Source organism: Larus michahellis, chromosome Z (genome assembly GCF_964199755.1).
Source record: "Larus michahellis chromosome Z, bLarMic1.1, whole genome shotgun sequence".
Taxonomy (NCBI): Eukaryota; Metazoa; Chordata; class Aves; order Charadriiformes; family Laridae; genus Larus; species Larus michahellis.
Window position 1 is genome coordinate 85,607,055 of NC_133930.1, and position 21,563 is coordinate 85,628,617.

The 21,563-nt window shown below is 42.6% G+C and overlaps 1 protein-coding gene across 6 annotated transcripts in view; it reads right to left on the reverse strand.

Moving 5' to 3' along the window:
* ARB2A (ARB2 cotranscriptional regulator A) overlaps nucleotides 1-21,563 on the reverse strand; it is a 273,033-nt gene that overhangs the window by 126,863 nt on the left and 124,607 nt on the right. For 5 of the 6 annotated variants that reach the window (XM_074570302.1, XM_074570305.1, XM_074570304.1 and 2 more), the window contains exon 7: nucleotides 12,237-12,455. The exons of the other annotated variant lie outside the window; for it this stretch is intronic. In XM_074570302.1, the coding sequence (XP_074426403.1) occupies nucleotides 12,237-12,455 (219 nt within the window). The remainder of the gene's footprint in view (nucleotides 1-12,236; nucleotides 12,456-21,563) is intronic. 6 annotated transcript variants of the gene reach the window in all.

Consider the following 21,563-nt stretch of genomic DNA (forward strand, 5'->3'; position numbering starts at 1 on the left):
CAGTTTGGTCATCAACGATGGTGCAAAGCCAATAAAATTTATCAGGAAAGGATAGAACCATGATTGATTGAGCTCCTCCTCCTGCTTGATATCTCAGGTCTTTCTTCCACGAGGTGGAGCAGATATCCACCAGCACCCATGGAGGACCCCACGCTGGAGCAGGGGAAGAGCGCGAGGAGGAAGGAGCGGCAGAAACAATGTGTGATGGACTGACCACAACCCCCATTCCCCGTCCCCCTGCGCCGCTCAAGGGGAGGAGGTGGAGAAGGTGACAGCGAACTTGAGCCCAAGAAGAAGGGAGGAGTGGGGGGAAGGCGTTTTAGGATTGTTCTTATTTCTCATTATCCCGCTCTAATGGGCAATAAATTAAATTAATTTTCCTGAGTCAAGTTTGCTTTGTCAGTGACAGTAATTGCTGCGTGATCTCCCTGTCCTTATCTTGACCCATGAGTCTTGTGTCGCATTTTCTCTCCCCTGTCCATTCGAGGAGGGGTGTGATAGAGCGACTGGGTGGGCACCTGACAGCCAGCAAAGTCAACCACCACATCCTCATATTGCCATGAAATGTCCCACTGCCTGGTGACAGGGAATGAAGTGCTGATAAACAGTAAAAGAGAGGCAGGACTGACTCCATCCTGCACTGGAGAAGAAAGAGACTGTGCAGAAGAACGGACCTGGGCAACTGCAGGATCTGTCCTTAATGGTGGCAGCAAAAAATCTGTAACCCCAAGAATGGTCTGGGTAAGTTGTCTCTGGTCCTGGATGTCCTGTAGGAGCTGATTAACCAGATCTTCAGGCTAACTGAGACTTTGGAAGAGCTCTGATAGCTCTTATGGTTAAACAACAGTTGAACAATGTTTAACAATCCACATTTAACGTATTTTGCAATTTTTGTAGTTCAGCTCTGTTAGCGCAAATGTTTCTATACCAACATATTTTAAACCTTAAATCTTGTTTAGTAATAAAGCTGACAATGAGCAGTAAGAACTGATAGTTGCCAGGTACCAGATGTCCTGGAAATCCCCCAAACTGCGATCGCATTCACTGTGCCTGGTATCCCAGTACAACGCCAGAATACCCCAAACTGCCTCTCCACCAAGCAGCACGGATTAGTTTGGGAGGTGGCAACGCAAGAGTCTGCACGAGCAGGCTTCTTCCAATGAACAGCATTCACAGAAAACTGGACAGGGGTGTCTTAAACGATTCATGACCCTTTATGAACACGGGCACAGGTTTCAGAGACTAAGAGAAACTGGGGGCCTGTCCAAGGGCTTCAAGGCAACCTGTAGTTAATGCACTGGCCTGCAGCTGAGATATAGATTCAGGTCTCACTTGGAAATTAACAGTGCAGACAAAATCTAAGAGGTGGCTGCGCACAGGCTTAATTAAACCACTGTTCACTAATGCTTTAATAAAGTTGCAGCCTTTTTAATTCTGCCGTGTCTACCCTCTTCTAAACACACACTTGGCAAATAATCAATTTGAATGTCACAGGGTATTTTTTCTCTTCCCGAAACTCAAGAATTGCTTTGTAGTTTAAAATGAAAGTTTGTGGACTCAAATTAACAATGTGGACACAGCCCCTTTTTGCCAAAGAAATAACAAAGGAGAGGGAGTAGGAAGGACATGGATAGTACTTGTATCCTTCCCATTATTCAAAAATGGGCATGCCAATAACATCTGGAGAACATCTGTGAAAAAACTCCTACTGCTGTACTGCTCTACGGGCCTCCAGCAAATTTAAGCAGATGATCTGGCCTGGGGAATTTCTTGATCTCTGAAGAAATCATGAATGTTCTGCTCAACACGCCCATGTTAAAAATGCCAAGAAATACCACTGCCTGTCTGGAGGGGCTTGTAGCTTTCAAGGTGCATTTCTGCAGCAGTACTTGTGCAAGGCCACAAGGTATTAACCATGCTAATAGCTAGGTAGGCGTCCTGGTCTCAATTACCTGAGCCTGGTAAAAAAAGTGGATCACCAACAACAACCTCATTTGGTACCATAGTACCAAATGTTCTGAGACAGGGAAATTCGCCTCTCTTCACCCTGTCCATTAAACCTATCCATAACTTAAATACTTCTTTGAGGGCTGAGGTAGAACTTAGTAATCCTGAACCATTGAACCACATCAGCTGGAGAGCAACTCTGCAGGTCATCTGGTCCAAAACCACACTCAAAGCAGGACTGGTCACAAAGCCTGACAATTTCCATCAAAAGCAAAATGCGTGAGTTCTGTAGTTCCAGTGTCGCAGAAGTATAAAAACGTGTGTTGTGGAAGTTCCCTAGACCTCAAACCACATGCATTTGAGACAGAGTGACTTTGAACATGCTCCAGAGGTCCTGCAGATGACTACCACTCAGGACATGAAATCATTTACAAAATTTCCGTGTCATAACCTTTTCTTTCCAACTTTTGTGTGCCCTGTGGACACCCAGCACCACTGTGGCAGTGGCCAGCTTTTGCAAATGCAGTCCGTCTTTGCTCAGGTCTAGCAGACCCAACTTTTGCCTGGTCACTTTAGCTTTGTGTAGAAATAGGCGTTACTTTATAGTGCTGTTACAAAATCACATCATGGTTATTTACCACAATTATAACAGAACAACAACAGCATCTGAGCATCCAATCCAGTGATGATACTGTCTGGTGCCCACCAGGATAAAAATATCAGCCAAATGCTATCAGTCAGCTGGGGTAGTTGGAAACAGAAAGGGAAAGGAAAAGGTAAAGAAACCTAATGAACACACAGCCAACGGCAGCAGAAAGGTATTTAAGACAAGTGGACTCCACGATCAAATCAGATGCTGTTATTTTAAGATCTATCACGGCAATAACTCACTTGCCCACTTAAGGCAAAGCAGTCAGAGCCTTAAACAGTGCGCAGCGTCTGAAAGCTTGACATATCTCAACGAGGAGGATTTCATACACGGCCAAGGTCTTCAGCGGTTAGGGATTTAAAAATAAGCAAAAGTCATTAAACATAAGCCTACCCTTTTTTGGCAGCCAGTGCAAAGGACACATGATGAATAACACGATCCTGTCATCAAATGTGTTTGTTCATTTTTCAAACAACAGGAGACGTGGAGTTCCCGGAGGCTCAGAGAGGTGTACCGCAAGGCGGAATGTGTGAGGGCACTCACTTATCAAAGGATAAGGCCGCGAAGTTAATTGCAGAACCTAGAAATCTTTCAAAACTACTCACGCAGCCTGAGCTTTGCTAAATTTCTTCATTACTTAATTTGCTAACTTCAAAAGAATTCCCCAGCAAACCAGATCCCTAAAAGAAATAAATATCTGTCTTCTTAACGTCTACAGGCAATTAGGGCTTCTGTTTTCCCAGGTTAAGAACAGAGTGGCTGTGACACAATTAAGTGATAATGTCAATTGCCCACTTTTCTAGGATATAGGCTGAACTTGCAAGATCCATGAAATCAGATTATTCAGTTACACAGCAGGTGGAAAAGACAGGAGATAGGAGTGAAAAAACATCCTGGAAGGAAACACCAGTCCGAAAGAATACACACGCTGCAGATGCTTATGAAGCATTGTCGCATTGTCAAAATCAACTACATTTTAAATTTCTTGCTGTACTATACAACTGGTGGCACCGATAACAACTTTGCTTTTGGTAAAAAGGAAACCTTCCAGTCTTATGCACCCTATGCCTGCACGTGCGATGCCAGAGCCCACCTCCCGCACAGGCTGAATGCACACAAACACGTGTTGGGTTTGTGTGCCTTGGTGTCGGTAGTGCCTGTGTGCACACACATGCACGTGGACGCGTGTACATGTGTAGGGGGGAACTGCCCCGTGTAGCCCACACTGCATTACAGGTCTAACGACGGACTCACGTTTAAGCGGTACTAGTTGTAAAGTAAGTCTTTTGGGACAGAGGAACTCTTCCACTCACTCCCTCGTTCACGAAGGACACGACAAAACCAGACGGAGTATTTTTGCTGCTTTTTTCAGATGTGTAGAGGCCTGGCAACCAGAAGCAGTGTTTCATTAAATAATTAAAAAAATGACACTTGCCTGGATGCATGGCAACCTATTTCACCACATCCTGACGGTGAACTGAGGATCCCTCCCGCTGGGGAGGGGCTGTTGGCAAGGGCATGTAGCGACAGGACGAGGGGCAATGGTTTAAGCTCGAGCAGGGCAGGGTTAGATCAGACATTAGGAAGAAGTTCTTTACACTGAGGGTGGTGAGACACTGGCCCAGGTTGCCCAGAGAGGTGGTGGAGGCCCCATCCCTGGAGACATTCAAGGCCAGGCTGAATGAGGCTCTGAGCAACCTGATCTAGTTGAAGATGTCCCTGATGACTGCAGGGGGTTGGACTAGGTGGGCTTTAGAGGTCCCTTCCAACCCAACACATCCTATGATTCTACACAACCTAACAGTAACACGGGCAACTGGAGCCCATGCGACCCTGATGTGCAATCCCTGTAATTACTCACCAGTAATGGAAGCAGCGTGATTTCATTTGTCAACACCTACTAACCCGGGGACGTCCCTTCCTTTCTGAAGAACCTGTTCAATACAGTTGCAATGCTCTTCTCACTCCATGCTTCTGCTAAAAGTACCAAACTAGAAGCTCCCAAACTGTTTCCCAAGAGCCCAGAAAAATGTAGGGCTCCTCAACGCACGCAACTCTTGGTAACTCTAAAGACAAGTTGGACTTGCTTTATTCAGTGGTTTCTCTCCAAGCAGTGCCATCTATTGGGAAAACTAACTAAAACTCAAGTATTACTTGATAATAAAGGAAACATAGCTCATTGTGTATTGACAAATTCACTCTTGCCAAGTACTGATCAAAAAATACAGAGAAAGAGAATGAGAATCAACTGCTAAATAACAAAGTGTAGAAGAGTGAGTCTGAACAGCATGCAGCCCATTTCGGGGACAAAACGCGCTACCGATACCAGCAACCACAAAAGACAAAAAGCATTTTTGATCACTTCAGCATCTCCTTTTAGCCAGGGAGAGAAGGATACAACAAGGACTCAGCTGAGAGAGGAACGGCAAGATTTCTCAGAATTTAGGTGAGTTCATGGCCGGGGATACTGTAAAACGGACTACCTTAGGAAAGACTTCTGTCTGGACGGTATGAAAATGAAGTTAACAGCTCCGAAGCCGGTAAAAAGTAGTTCTCAGGGTGTGCTGATCAGCTACGGAGTTCACTAAGGCATAGCAAGAACGGAGGTCATGACTCCGTTCTGCTCAGAGCTCACAATAAGGCAAACGTCTTTGCGTGTAAAGGGATGACAATGAGCTGATTAAAAAGATAAACCTTGTTCTCAAGAGGTAAATAATTCAAAATAGCATCGCACAGTAAGCAAATTCACCAAAAGTAAGGATTTTATTAACTAAAATCCTTCACTCATAAGGATTTTAAAACGTAATGAATGAAAGGGCTACAATAATTAATTTTTTCAAATTGTCAGCCACCTATGAATTGCAGAGTAGGAACTGACATTTTTTTGTGGCAGCTTATTCCACACTCGTCCACACCACTGTTTCCTCCACTATTTCTCGCCCTCTTGGCAGCCGTCACTGCTGCAGGCAGCCAAGCAGACTACAGAGGAACTACCGGATTTATCTCAGTCCCAAAAACTAGATTTTTTTTTTTCTTCATTATTTTTTCCTGAATTTTCACTTTGTTTTCTGTAGCAGGTGAGGTGAAAACAACATCCCTGAACGTACTGTGCATCCTGTGCCCCGGTTCCCTGTCTGCTGACGTTCATTTCCTAGGACTCCACAAATGCTGTTTTCCTGACCTCCGTGCATCGCGGTAGAGTCCTCAAACTCCAAACCTGTAAATATTTCTAGAGGGCTGGGGTGGGGTGGCGCGTCCCCAGAGAAAAGGGTTATTTTGCATCAGCACCATTCATCTTAAGATGACTATATGTATATTTATCTCAGAAATTAATGTTCTTCAACTCTCACTATATCAAGGCTCTTGTGGCTGACTGATCCCCAGGAAAAAAACCACATAAAGAATCCCCAAGCTTTGCAAAAAGGTGTATGTTTCCACTCGAGCCCCTGCTAAATTTTTTCTGCCAGTTTTCCCAAACACACTGAAATCTAGCATCAAAATGTGCAACCGTGTGCAGTAGGTTAAAGGATATTATCCTTGTTTTGCGTATTGGCTAAAAAGGATATTATCCTTTGATTCTGGTAGATAAATGATAAAGGATACTCGCAGAGAGCAATCTGTACTGGCAGGAGGATGGACCAGAAGACCTTCGAGGTCTTTTCAGTCCTTCACTGCAATCGCTCTACAATCAAAGGCGGGCAGTATCTGAGTAGAAGAAGTTTGAATAATTTTATTCACCTTTGCCTTCAACGAGTAGGTCCGCTTTCTTTAGCGTTAGCTTGCTAACTGGTCAGGTTTACCAAGGCTGAATCCCATCTGAAAGGAAGGAGGACTCATCTGACCTGTGAGAGACGGTCTTTTTTAGCACGACGGGAGCACGGCACAGCTCGTGGTGGGAGGAGAGATGCAAGCTGGTTCTTTCTTTTGGAAACTCACACGGCTTGCCTCACGTTTTAGGAGCCGGATCTAACAATGCACATTTTGTCGGCATCGTGTAATGAATGTTTGAAAGACACCAAAGCTAGATGGCCCCGATTTATTCCTTTTCTTTGATTAAACCATACTTGTGAAACACAGAACAAAGAGAGGGTATTGCAGAAAGAAAAGCCAGTGGTGCTCTTGAAGAGATGCAAAATCTTCCTTCTGTGATTATCTGTGTCTCTGATTTCTCACTTGCTCCGGGAAAAGAAGACAAATATAACTTTTCTGGACTGGCAGACACAAAACATACCATAAGAAGTCTTTACAATCTCAGTTTTTTTAAAAATACCTAATTTAACTGCACAAGCGAAATAGCCTATGCATAATTATTGACTACTATTATAGTTTATATATTTTAGCTATTTACTGTAAGACGCCTGTTCATTGTACTGTTTATAGAACGGAATATGATATATACATATTTTTCCTATTATATAGAAACTACTATAGGAACTTAAAGCTTATCTGACCCTTTAGGAATGATGCAGAGGCGCAACTGTAGGTGCTCAGCGCTATTGCAGATAGTCCTCTGCTTGGCTTCCAGCTGCTGGGCTGGGGTGGTGCAGGTCCTACAAGACATCAACCAGATCTCTCCACTGTCCCAAATACCCTGTGGCACCCAGAACGTCACGTTTATGTCCCAGCACCTGAAGTGCAGTCTTTTTAAACTGTGAATGCCCAGCGGTACGCGGGACAAGAACAATAAAGCCGTGGTAGTTTCTAAGCAGTTCTCATGAGCTTTCTATCACCAGGATGATTTTGCTGTTGCTTAGAAGTGAAAGAGGTTTCTCAAGAACATAAGGAAGTAACGGCTTAAAAAGGTAAATATGGACAAGGTATAGCCATGTGCTATTTTAGCAGCATAGGTAAAGTAACGCTGATAGTTGTAAAAGGGGGGGAAAAAAAGGCATTGTGATATAAACATTGGGCTGAGACTTTGGAGGCTGGAGTCCCAACGCCCAGGTCTGCCATGGACCGTCCCTGCGCTGGAGCATGTCCCTCACCTCTCGGGGGCTGTCTGCCCAGCGCTTGTCACTTCGTCCCTTCTGGTGGAATAAAGGGCCGATTAGCTGGCTCTCAGCAGCAGGCTGATGCGGTCGGGCAGGCTCTGGAGGAGCACCTTGCCAAGCGGCAGGGCGGGCAGGGGGAGCCGGCATCTGCGTGGGGATGGCCGGGGGGGGACCAGCCCCGCGCGGCTGGCGAGACCCAGCAAATGGGTCCATCCCCAGTATCAAATAAATACGCCGCGCCGAAAGGTCACGCCTGGCACGAGGGGAGGCTCGTCGGGGACATTCTGTCCGGCGGCGCCGATCGTCAGCCCCAGCGAACACGGAGCAGCAATGCCGGCACGCTCGCCAGCATCCCCGGCCCAACAGCAGCCGCCGCGTTCTTAGCCGCGTATTAATAAACCTGCCTTTTACTGCTTTCTCCTAAATACTGGCACAAATTATCCTGATGCATCCATTTTTAGCAAAACAAATTAATTAGTTGCACATGATCTTTTTTTCCACCTATTTAATCTCTCGCAGAAAATGGGAGAAATTATTTATGAAAAGTGTGTTACATCCGAAATTAATTTAATTTCGTTGGTATGCTGCTGGTATAAATAGCGCTGTTATAGACTGTGCTACAGTAAAAACAATATTTGCAGTAAGAATTATTAAAGCAGCTAAGCTCGGTGGAAAAAATGGGATGAAATTGCTAGCGTACAGGCCCGGGAAAGGCGTATCCCTTTTGCCCAGAAAACCTGACCCCATCAGTTTTTCTGATAAAAGTACTTCTTCCTACTTCTTGCCTCGCTGCCTCTTTGATATCCTTCGACTATTGTGGCAACAACATTATTGCAAATTACTATTATTATAAAATTATGCGATTTATACTTTTTCCTTTAATAACATTTCAGAATCCATTCAGTATACTTGTTTAAGTGGTGAACGCTATTTAGAAGGCGATAAATACTGATTTACATTTCTAAGTGTCTTTTAACATAGAGAAGACACTGTAGATGTGAAAATCTGTAGGGTGTGGGAGATGGCTTGGAGGATGGAGGGAATAATCATGTCACATTTAAGCCTGTATGATCAGCTTCCATAGAAAGAGGTTAGAGATCAACAAATTCTCAGTTTAGTTCAGTTAATAAATGAAGGTTGGACAGGGTATTAAGTTTCTGGGGGGAAGCATTAGCCAATACGTACAGCAGCAGCCTCTGGTGGTCTAAGAAAAAATGGTAGTACGTATAAGGATAGAAATATGTTTTTTAGAGGGATGTATGTACATATTTAGCTATTTGACTCAATCCTCCGTTCGACACATTAAAAAACAGATGCTTTAAAATGATCTGCTGGCAATATGCTTGTTAAAATCCGAACAGTAAGAGTATTAAAATTCATATGCATTCATTAGCATGTTATATAAAAGTAAAACGCTTTTGTTTAATCATTCCATAAAGTATTATAGTCAATGCTGATTATCAAGAAGTTCTTTCCTTGGTTCGCATCGACAAAAAAGAAATCAAATTCATAAGATTGTTACTGAATTGATGACATTTTCTGTCTTCACTCGCGAATTCAGTTGGCAGATGTTTTCAAGAACAAAAAATTCTGTCTTATTACAAAACATATTAAGCAGGTTTTCCTGCCATAATGTTTGACATGATGTTTATTGCCCAGACCAAATCAGCCCCTTTAACAAGCTATAATGTACGCCAGAAAGTACATTATTTCATAGCTAAGGAAACTTCCAGCATGAAACAATAAGTACTTTGATCTTTCAAGCACTATGCTTAATGCACTACACACTCCCATAGTTGTTTTCATTTGTACTCAGTTCTGTAAAAAAATACAGTACAATTTGAGATTTTGTATTTTAAGGCTCTGCTTTTACATATTCTTGAGTGTCCCAGCTATTCGTTTTTGGTTCGTTTCCCCCCCCCCTAGAAAAATAAAGAAAATAACAGTTAAAGAAATTTAACCATGGAAGAGATCCATTTTTCCAGTTCTTGGAAAATCTAACTGCACAAGTGGGAGCATCATCCAGACAGCTTTAATTAGTTCAAATGGCATTTCCTCATCGGATCACAACAGATCTCAATGACCCTGTGAGAACATAACTGGGGATATTTATTCCTACTGCTTAACAGTCTGAAACAATTTCTCCAGCATACTTGACACAAACAAATTTTCCTTCAACGTTAGATGCAGCTGCCGCCTTCTTCTGAGGGTATTTTTCCTCTAGTCTCTCCGCACCCGCTTGCCCTGCTTGGCAAAGATGAGGTAAGGCTTACTCAGGTTTTTCAAAATTCTTTGACGAGATTGCTATGAAGCATACACCGTCCTTAAATATTTCTGTGCAGTGACAATATGTTTTATTTCAAGAGCCCAGTGAGTCAAACGTATGCTGTACTACGCAGTAAGTAAAGGTCATCTCTACATTGCCCTTTGAGATTACCCCAACCAGCTCCCACATTGTAGCCCACTGGCTGCCGTAAGCCTGGAGGAAAGTCCCAGGGCGCAGACAAACGGTGATTCCTGCAGCACACGTAATCCCACGCACCCAAGGACCGGAGGCAATTTCATTTCTATACGTTGCCAATACAGCATCGCAGTGTTGCCTGCATGGTGTGATGCCTGGATGGACCGACGACCATCTCTGTGGCCGGGAAGGTGGAGCAGAGCTCGTTATGTTCACGGCTCCTCGTGCCATCACCTACAGAGTTAGCAGTTTGGCTCAACAGAGTGAACGGCACCCTACAGGTGGTCCAGGTTTGTTTTGGAAACCAATAGGCAAGTAAACTGCAGTAATTGGTGCTGCCACCACACACCAGGGCTGGGACATTTTTCGTTCTGTTTCAAAAAACTCTCTGTACTAGAAACTTATAAAGAAAAACACCCAAAGAATCACAGAATACCAGAGGTTGGAAGGGACCTCTGGAGGTCTTTTAGTCCAATCCCCCCTGCCAGAGCAGGGTCACCAGAGCAGGTTGGACAGGAACGCATCTTTCAGAACAAAATACCAACTGCATCAGAAAACTCAACTTCAGTCAATTCGCCCAGGAAAGGAGACCACCAACCACGCTGTCACTAAAACTTATGCTACTTCTTTCCTTGGTTTGAAAGAAATCAAGTAAAGGCAACGTCAAGAGTCATATGCGAGGCACAGAGCTGCGCAAAAAAGACAATGGGATGGAGACACGCATGTTATGTTTTGGGGGTCAGACCTCCCGAAGCCAAATTTCATGCCTCACCAAGCAAAAGAGACACAAGAAGGTGGAACTGCTAAAAAGGTATCCAAAAAAACGTTCAGTTTGAGCAAGGGGACACCGGACCACCTTTCTGGACGATACAGCAACGTCCTCCACCTTGAGACAGGCTGGTGGCCCCTCTTCAGAAGCAGGGTCTGGCTGGGGGCAGAATGGCATCCCTCAGAAAAAGCAGCAATAGAAAACCCAGGGCCCTGTTGGTGACTCTGAATGTGTACACGCATCCTTTTGTTTCCCACACTCAGCAGCGAGACACTTCTCAAAAGACACAGTAATATTTATGGCATTAGCGATAATCTCGCATCCGGGTTACAAACCCTTTTAACTAGCCAGCACAGCTGTGTTTCTCCTACACACAACGCTACATTAAACCACAATTAATAGGAACACATTAAAATTTAAGATGATTCTAACATGCCTTTTGCTGGATTTTTCTCTCTTTCGCACCAGAGAGGCACACACATTTTTACTGTTTTAAGTACACTGTGGCGTTTCTGACATGCTTTACCGCTGAATGAAAATGCTCACTTTCATAATAAGGGCTGTGGAAATTGCACGACTCGGTCTCAAATGTATAATGCATAGTATGTATATGAAGCGGAATGTGTCAAAGTGCAAATAATATTGTTTGTGCCCCCTGCAGAATTAGAAATCCTCGGGTAGCACTGTTATAACGATCCCATGCTGGTAGCATTACAAAGTGCAAAGGTTCACTGAGTAAGAAAAGAGCAAGGGACAGAGTTTCCTCATTACACCATTCTTGAACTATTCTAGCTTAAATATTTATTAAGATATTAATAACCCTCCTCCTTTATCTGCCTTCTGAAGTTCAGCTGAAACACAATGGATGGCCGCTCATATGAAAACAATACATTATAGGGTAAATCTGCTACCACACAAGATGAACACCAGTGTTTTCCACAATATATTACTAATTCAGCAGGTAATATGTTAAAAACCTACCAGGCTATAACTACTGCCTCCCCAGTATAAGACAACATAATACAATAAATGCATGCTTGACATGCAAAGCTAATATTTCGCCTAAGCTGCGCTAGAAAGTGTTTCTTATGTACACCCCTCTTTATAAAATAATTTTTACAAAGTCTTCCTTAAATCATTCTCTTTCTTGATAGCCCCAGTGAGTTCCTCTGGGGTTTATTTGAAGTTCCCCTTTGAAATTAGAAAGGAATGTTTTGCAACTCTTCCAAAAACTTCACATTCGATAAGTGACAAAAAATATCAACAGAATAAAAGAGCCAGGAACTCTGTATGAACTCTTGAATGCCATCTCAGCAATGTGTTAGCTGTTAAAAAAGCACGCTGTTTACTAGCCAGTATGGACAGGAAACGTATCTACACACCGATAAAGAAGGGCAAACAAAACCAAAGGAAACTTACTCTAATATACACCTGCATAGTTTCTTTTTCTTTTTGCGGATTTCGATACTTTTCGTAGAAGTCACGTCGCTTCTTTGTTTCTTTCTGGATTTTATCTTTTCTTTCCCTCTTTTCTGCAGGTTCATCTGAGCTATCAGAAGACAGCTGTACTTGGGCTTTTGTCTTCTCCACTTCAATATAGTTCTCATTGGGATTCAGTACTATTACTCCATAGCCTTCCTGTTTCAGAGGAGACACACACACACACAAACAAAAAGAAGAAATACGAAAAGGGAGATTTAATGCTTGAAAACGCTTTGCACTTATTTAATGCTCTTAAAAACTTTTGTACGTATTTCAGTAAGTCCACACAACGTAATTCATGGAAGGGTATTTTAAGCATATTCTGTTTGTTTCTTTTCTGTCATTAAAGGGATATTGATGTGCGAATATGTGTCTGTGCATGCACTGACGCTCATACACATCCCTCAGCGTCAGAGAAGTTGCCTGTTTTACCTTTAAAATAATTTAGTATGTTGTTTTATTCATAAGCACTTTATACGACTTTTTCAGAAAACAGTACGAGAACTAAAAGGAAAATATTATTTTAAGAACTCTGCATAATGATGAATAAAAAGCTTTATACCCAGCCAATAAAAACCTGTAAAATAAAAAGGATGGAGGGATTCCATATATATATATATATATGGACATGTTTTATATATGTATATATTCCACATATATACATATATAAAAAATAAAGAAAGCCTGTGGAAATTATTCACCACAGTTTAAAATAGTAAAGCCTTTTGTCTCGCTGACAAGAAGCATACCATGCAGAAGCCAATAGCGGCCGTAACAATGAATCAATACCAAAACTGATTTAGCGGTACTGCTTACGAGTCAACTCTTTTACTGTGGGGATGACTTTTAAGTATATCTTTAAATCTGCTCTGAAACTTCACTGGGATTACGTCCTGTATTCAACAAACCCAGAGAAAATTCGTGACCTGCAGGATGCTTTTTGAGCGTACCAGCTGCATTTTTGTGCCTCAGAAAATGAGCTGGTTGAAAAATACATGAATTTATGAATGAGAAATAAATCTTGAATAAATCAGCCAATCATTTTATTATGATTTTTAAATGATGGCAAATCACACAATAATATTCGTGGAAGATATAATCGCGAACGCAGGGAGAAAAGAGAAGCACGTGCATTTAACAGATGAGTCCTTAAAGTTACCATGGGTTCCCAGTCAAAATCAAGCTGTCCTCTAAGAGCAAATTTTGAGAGAGACTTACTTTTTGGAAACGTCTATATTAATTATCTAGCTGAACAGCTTTATTCCAGCTTTTCACTGGGTGCTTCGTTTTGGGCTCGGCAGGAGGATCAAAGAGGTCCCCGTACCTAGCTTGGCCAGAGCAAACCAAGCCCACGCCAACAAAAGATACTTTATTTGGGCTCGCTTTATTCTAATCTGTAGAGCCATTCACAAACCTTGTAGCGCATTGTGGCCACTGTCAGGTAGACAGATTGTCACTCGGTGATTTTCTACAGTTGGACACACTCGACTAGTTATCAAAATCGCATCTGAAGGCAGTTCCTACCCCTCGTCCTTGTGCCCTGCTCAGGCGTCTGCCGCCGCTTCTCCTCCCACCAAAACCCAAGTTAAAGGGCACGGTTGCACTCTGCTAAACAGGGTGAAATAGAGGCATTCAGGACACTGTCTCTGGCGTAAGGGACGTAGTCAAAAAAGGTCACCACAGGCCACGGAGAACATTGCCCCCAGGCTCGGCGCGGCGCCCTGAGTAAGCGGTCTCCTGTCACCCCGCTCCCCTGCCCTCCCCGCCGAGGGAATCCAACGGGGCAAACGCCAACAAACGGGCAAAAAAAAAAAGCATAAATGAAGGGGGAAGGGCAAAGGAAAAAGGGAAAATTAAAGACGACAAAAGTTCACAATCTACCCTCGCCGCTGCTGACAATGATAACACTCCATACTACCAACACGTAAAATTTCCAACTTGGGGAATTCAAAGGCCAGGATGCATCTCAGGGGAGAACACCCCTCCCAAACATCACTAAAGTACCCGCCCCAGTGAAAGGATGGTCTCTGAGCTCCCGAGGTGCAGAGCCAGACCAAGGCTTGGTGTCAGGTTGGTGGTTTTGGGGCTCCTGGTGCTGTCGGCCGCCTCGACCCGCGGCTCTGGAGCGGGGACCTTCTGCCAGCCCTTCGTTCCCCCCTCTGAACAGTGCCCAACGTAAAATCCGTGTGCTTATTACACGTCTACGAGTGCTACAGGGATTTGAAACTCGGTGTCCACTTCAAGCTGACCACAAAACAGACACATAAATCATCAAAGAAGTAGAATTTGTCTAAGTTATTGATTATGTAACTGAAAATTACATGAGTCATTTGTCCAATTTTACGAGGACATAATGTCAATTTTTCACATAGACATCAACAGATGAAATATGATTCCATTTCGAAATTCACTATTTCATAGATCAATTAAAGGATTTTTATCAATTATATTTTAAGCAGTGTAACATGTCTCTCTTTACACTTTTTTTTTTTTTAATTTCTCCCAGATAGCAGGCCTTTCCTATCAGTACAATTAAAATAATTCAGTAATAACTGAGATATAGGTTTTCCCATAATTGAGAAAAAAATAATCTTGCAATTTATAAGACTTTCTCTTAGGAAAGTGATCTCTTCTCAGACTGTTTTGCTTACAGAACACAGTGTATTTCCCCTTCCCTTGTCCTTCTGCATCCTAAATGGCAAGATATAAACAATGGCACCAGAAAGATTTGATAGTAACATGTATAAAGCAACATGGAAAAACAAAATGATTGGTAAAATTGTACCCAATTACAAGCTCTCTCATTCCGCCTCAGCCCAATTTTTCCTACTAAAGATGAATACTCAGCTCTAAATAACTTCTGTGTAAACAGTGTGGCTTCTAAGCTCAATTAATTTGTAAAAAATGTATTTCACATGAGCATAGCTGCACCAGGAAACTTCAGCGCAATTGGAAACTTAACCTGGAACTCCTCACGGACGCAGCGGGGTTGAGCGGGGTGCAAGTCAGTGCAAAACTGGGCACACAAAACTACTAATATCTAATAAAAGGCCGCTCGCAAACTTTAGCGATAGCCAAGATACGCAGCCTTTGGCATGACTGTTTAGCAAAGACAACATCACATTCATTTAAAAGTGTCTTTTTAAATGCAAGTTGTGTTCAGAAGCATATCCCTCACAACGTCATTAAAAACACCAACTTCAGCCATGACGACCTCACAGCGTTATTACAAACGTAGTGACCTACGATGTAGGCAAGTTCCACCACCCAGGAACGCTTTCAAGGCTCGCCACGATCAGTAAAACATTGGTTTTTCAACACACGTAACAGGGGAGTAGATCTTTTCCATGTGTCCAGTGCACACAGAAAGAGAGACCACTCGCGAAAGAGCAAAGTTTTTTCCTGGTAAAAAGCTAAACTTTGGTACAACCCCGCCCCCCTCCCCCCCATCAATCATTAGGTGACAGAAAGAAGCCAAGCCCCGCACTCTGCCACATGTCGGAGCGAATACAGATGTTGCCGAGAAGCCGAGGTCTGCCCGCGTCCCCACCAGCGCGTCCGCGATGGGGACAGACACTCCACCCCTCGCCCACGCGTTCCGCGGGTGCAACCACTGCTTCTCTCTCAGACCAAAACACCCAATTAAGTGCTATTTCCCCAAATTCTAACACCTCGAGGCAGGTAAAACGTAACCTAGACTAACTACTGGCGTCCTGCAGGTTACTCCTTCTGGAAGTAGAGGACTGTGTGCCAACTCCACTTCCAGGTTCATAAATACAAATACAATTAATACTGGTGATTGAGCCAGCAAACGATGACAAAAGGGGAAGCAGGCTGACAAAGTCCCGTGTTGGAAAGGATGAGGGATCTCGGTTACAATACCTTTACTACCGAGCCAGAACAACGCAGAAGGGCCTTTTCCACGAGCCAGAAATGGAGCGGCACTTTCTGCCTCTTACTGGAAGTTCAAGCGAGATGTTCAAAACAGAAGGAATACCAAAATTATTGCCTCTGACAGCAAGAGTAAGGTTAAAAAAAAAGAAAAAAGAAAGAACACCACAGTATTTGAGGTAAATTCCAAATCTTTTGAAACCTCTTCTGCCAGGCCGCATGAATAATGAGCTGAAAAGCATTCAGCTCTGCGTATTAATCCACCAAGATGGGACACCCAGAGGTCAGGGCTGGAGAGAAATCTTGTGACCTATGTAACTACCTTTTTGGACTGCGAGCAAGGGTCTGAAAGAGACCATTTTCCTAAGCTCCATCAACGTGAATTTCCAAGTTCAGGTTTCTATTTAGGTTGTTGGCAACGCGAGCGGAGTTAATTCCCGGGGGAAATGCAACCCAAAGTGCTCCAGCCCTCAAACCTGCCCGTGGTTAACACGGACATGGCGGTGTCCATTCATCTTTCTGAACGATGTATGTTGTGTTCATTTACCATCTTTTCCAGGGGAAGGGTCCATCTATGTCCCTGTTGCGACATCGTAGGTGCAACAGCGGGATGAGGTCATGACAACCAATCAGAAGTCACTAGTGAAGCGTTAAAGTAAACAGAGCTGCTGGAGAAGCAGCTCAGCTTGAAAAATGCCCCCGCCATTATTTGAGCAATTTTCTCAAGACGTGACCTGAGACTGAAACGCCCGAAATGTCAGTTGACTCCGCTTTCTGTTTCCACCCCATGTACATTTTGGCAACTGCCCCCTGAGAATGCTTTGCGATATTTCCATCCCGGCTACACCTCGGCTCCCTGAATTCCAGCGCCGTGTCCAAGTGTGTAAAAATGCCGCGTTACTGCCAAACGCACATTGTCCCACTAAGTTCCCAACTTAAAATAGCTCATCAAGTTAGGCAGGAAAAGAAAACATGCCACAAAAAGTTTTTAGAGGACCACCTGTTGTCTATTATTTTTACATAGCACTTACTCATAAATCATAACACAGGGTAATTAATCAAGCTGTCAAAGAGAAGGTCAAAGGTTATGTGGGGGAGTCAGAAGGTCATGCATGGGCTGATAGAGGTCAGGGTCACACCGCATTCCTCATTATCAAGTTGGGATGAGAGACGGCCCAAGCAAACAAAAGTGAAAGCAGATGGAGAAGTGAGTGGATAAAAAAAAGGAGAAAATTTCACAAACAAAAAGAAAAGTGAAAGAAGAATGTCAGTTGCCTTCAAACAAGGAGGAGAATAGAGCAGAAATACATTGAGATGTTCTCAAAAGGTCTCACACAACACAAAGAAACTACAGTTTGATTATTTAAATACACTTAATATAACTTTCCATCCGATCTTTTCGCAAATATTAAGCGCCACCGCAAAGCGGGCACGGTAGTTTTGGTTCCACTTCACATCTGAAGTCAATACTTTCAAGGTGAATTAGACAAAAGGAACCCATTACCGCGATGAATGCTGATGGATATATAAAATTGCTTCTAAATGCTGAAGTTTATTCCTGTTTATGGCTACAACCAATAGACGTTCAATAAAAAAGTTATAACCTGTTTGAATGATGTATTAAGAACTCCACTTTCATACACACAAATCCTCAAAAACACAAAGCATCATAAAAGTCCCTCTGGATGACACAACAGTTATAAAATATTCTATCATTACACTGACCTGAATTAGATGCAGAATACTGTGCAAAATTAGCTGTCACCCTTTCCTCAAAATCTTTGTTAATCTCATTTTGAATGTTTGCAGCTTTATCAACACATGCATCAATGTCAGCTCCTTGGTTACTGAACCGCTGTACTTGGAAGAAGATATAATTAAAATGTTTTGGCACAGAAAAGGTGAAATTGTATCTTCCCCTGTTCCCTGAGGAGTCTGTAAAACATGTAGGATATATTGACAAACACACACCCTTGTCTCGAGCCCTGACATCCCAGGTCACCCAACTGCTATTTATTTCAAAACATTCACTTTACACTTACCCAAACTGTCACCTGCTGTGTTACTAACTTTTAATGGATATTAGAGCTATAAAAACAATAAACTCTTCATTTCCTTTCCGTTACTGCCTTCTAATTCCTCACTGCATTAAGCCTGTACCTATTTGCATGCAGAACGGTATTCATCTTATTTCACCATATATAGTACCCTTATGCTGGAAAGTGTAAAACATGCTATTAGTATGTTTCACTTCGCTTTTTGTTAATTTGGCGCTAGCGCTGCTATACTAAACAAATCAACGTTCAAGCCTAAAAAAACCCGACCCACCAGATAAGCTGTTACCAGGTTTTGAGTTAACTGCTGAAAAGTTTTGAAAAGAATTAACGTTTTACATCTATCTATAATTAGCAACCCAAATATGTCTACGCGCAGGATCTGCAGTCCTGTCTTATGATGTTTGCTCCCGAGGCCAAAACTGAATAAACGCACCCATGAATTACACGGGTTGTACTCCCTCATTTGTGCGCTGTAGCCTTGATAGGGATTTTTCACTAGGATTTTCAGCAGAAAATTACTTCTCACGGCAAGCGAAACGCCAAGAAGCTGAGCCATAGCACTGACTTAATTCTGCGAATTAGCAGGAGAGAACTAGGCTCATGCGCAAAACCTGTTTCAGACGTTGTTTAAGGAAGCTCAGCCCCAACCAGCTCTGCCTGACGCGAGATCCGAGCGGTCTCGCTGGAGGCTGCAGGGACGGGAGCCCACCCCAGCCGGGATGCAGGACCACACGTAATCCCTCCGCAACAACCACCCCGGCTACAGGAACAGCTTCTGCCCTTCTTCACTAAGTGCACACACCTCTGGGGGCCACGCAGCCCAGGAAAACATGAACCCACCAGTCGCTTACTGGTTATAAGGTATTAACGATACCTTACAGGAAGCCCTTCATAATTAAAGCCTCTATTCTGAAAGTTCCCGTCGTCCCCCCCCCTCACCCTTACAAAATCATTTTACCTTCTTTTCCGACAAAAATTTCAGAAGATCGCAAACAAGAACCTCATGCATATTTCACTTTTTCACTAAGATTTTAATTAAAATGTTATTCAGACTGATACAGAACTTAACTTTCTGAAAGCAATGCACCATAAACAATGGTAAACCAAATAATCTTCATAAAACCCACGCAAGTAATTATTGGTTCTAATTTATCGATGGGGTAGCCAAGGAGAACAGCAGTTACTCTCTGAAAGTTATGCTCAAATACTGTGCAGAGATGAAGCTGGACTGCGGGACTTTTTAATGTTTTTATGGTATTTCTAGGCATCCCATTAGCTAAGAGTGAAAGTTCTCAACTGCAAATCTGTTTTCCAGTCCACTTTGCCTCCTCCCTGAGAATGTCACAGTATGTCTTAATTATTCTCATTTGTACTTCATAATGAATATAACCCCAAATAGGCTTCAATTATGCGGTTTTTATGTAGCACAAGATGAAAAACTAAGTAAATGTGTTCTAAAATACACCTCATTTCTTTCCCTTTTGTAATTGTGCAAAATCTTTTTGTAAACATTTTCTCTTTCTGAACTGTTCTGTAGATATTCCGATGGGCTCAGAGGTTTGTCTGGATTTGTAACATCTTTAGCCTGCAGAAAGGCAACCCAAGTTGCCAAGTTCTTCTTCTTTACCTTTCATCTCCAAGAATTTATATGTATTAAACCATTACGGAAAAAGATTAAACGTCAATCTCTTGGAAGGTCTGTATTTCAGTAACTGTGAAGGGAAAATACATCATGCACATAAGTGTTTTCTATAAAATCTTCAAGTTATCCAAGTCTTGAAAGACAACTCCCATTTAGCGTTGAGCATTGTTTGTGACTGCAGCCTGAAAACCTTCCATCCCAACGACAGAAAATTCAGTTGGCCTCAGTATGTGCGTGCATTCAGCCACTTCCCTGAGAAAACAGCCACTTGGAATCCGAAAGTAAAGCTTCTGGTCTGCACCTATCCTCAACAAACAGGTGCGATTCGGCACATTGATGCTCCTTCCTTCCCACAGCGACCTGTGTCAGAAGACCGTCTTATACTTCTTCTGCTAAATAATTTAATTACTTATGAGTTATGGTTTCTTTGTAACCTTTTAAATGACTAACTCATTAAAATGCAAAAATATGCAAAACATGATGTCACTGGGTCAAACAGCTGTGTTGGTAAAATTATGGCTGTGAAAGTCCCTAAGAACATGAAAATATTAATAATTTATATTGCTCATTATATGGCAAAAACTCTTTAAACAGATTTAGAGACAGATTAATTTTATAATCACAAAACGCTACACTACCTCACGGTAACAAATCTTTTTACCATCTGTGACCCTTTTGTATACATAAAACATAGCTTAAAAATCTTTTTGTTAATATGCTTTAAATTACAAACATTGATGAAAAACGCCTTCTGAAACTCTGATAGGGATGTACAGAATTCTGTTGTTTTTTTTTTTTTTTTAAAAAAGGTCTCTCTTTGCTACGGATTTTATGATCACTGAAGTTTTCCTAAATAGACAGCACACAGCAAGAACACATAGGTATTTCTTCAATGTCAGCAAGTCTTTACTGCAAATACTTCGCAAATTAGTATCACATGCAGCCTGGTCCTGTGTTGCTTAAAAGGCTATCGCTTTTCGGACCCTGAAGTTTTTTTGGAATGCGCAAAGCGACAGGCGAGTATCGCTGCAAATCTGTAAGCAAAGTATTATCACCCCCAAAGTTTGAAATGTCTCACGCCCGCGCTACGCAGCCGGCGCGCTGCGCTAAAACCAAAGGACAGAGAAACCCTCGCTCCTGGGACTCCTCTATTGATTGTGTCCTCAGACAGGCTGAGGTTTCAACCCGCAATAAACAAGACCGATTTTTTTGAAGCTGCTAGTTACGGGTTTCTGCAAGTCCTACCTTTTTTTTTTTTTTTTTTTTTTCCTGCTTTGTACGTGCCAGATATTGTCCTAAGGGCTACCAGAACTTTTCTGTGGAACTAATACAAGGTAGCGGCACAATCTGCTAATAACTGAATCCCTGGAAAAAAAAAAATAAATAATAAAGCGTTCTACAAAAGGAGGGGGAAAAAAAAAAACCAACCCAAAACAAAAACCCTGCCATGGTATTTATTTACTTGCACACAGAGAACAATTTTTTTTCAACCCCTTTTTCTCTTTAAATTGCTGCAAAATACATAACCTAGTGGAGCACTGTACACGCCGAGAGTTTTGATGCCTAAATGGGTCTCGGGATACTTTTATGTGAAAGGGAAGGGTTAATGGGGATTTTAAACTAATGAACACAGTGACACAGGGCTCTGAAGTAAGCCATGCATAGTTCTAAGCC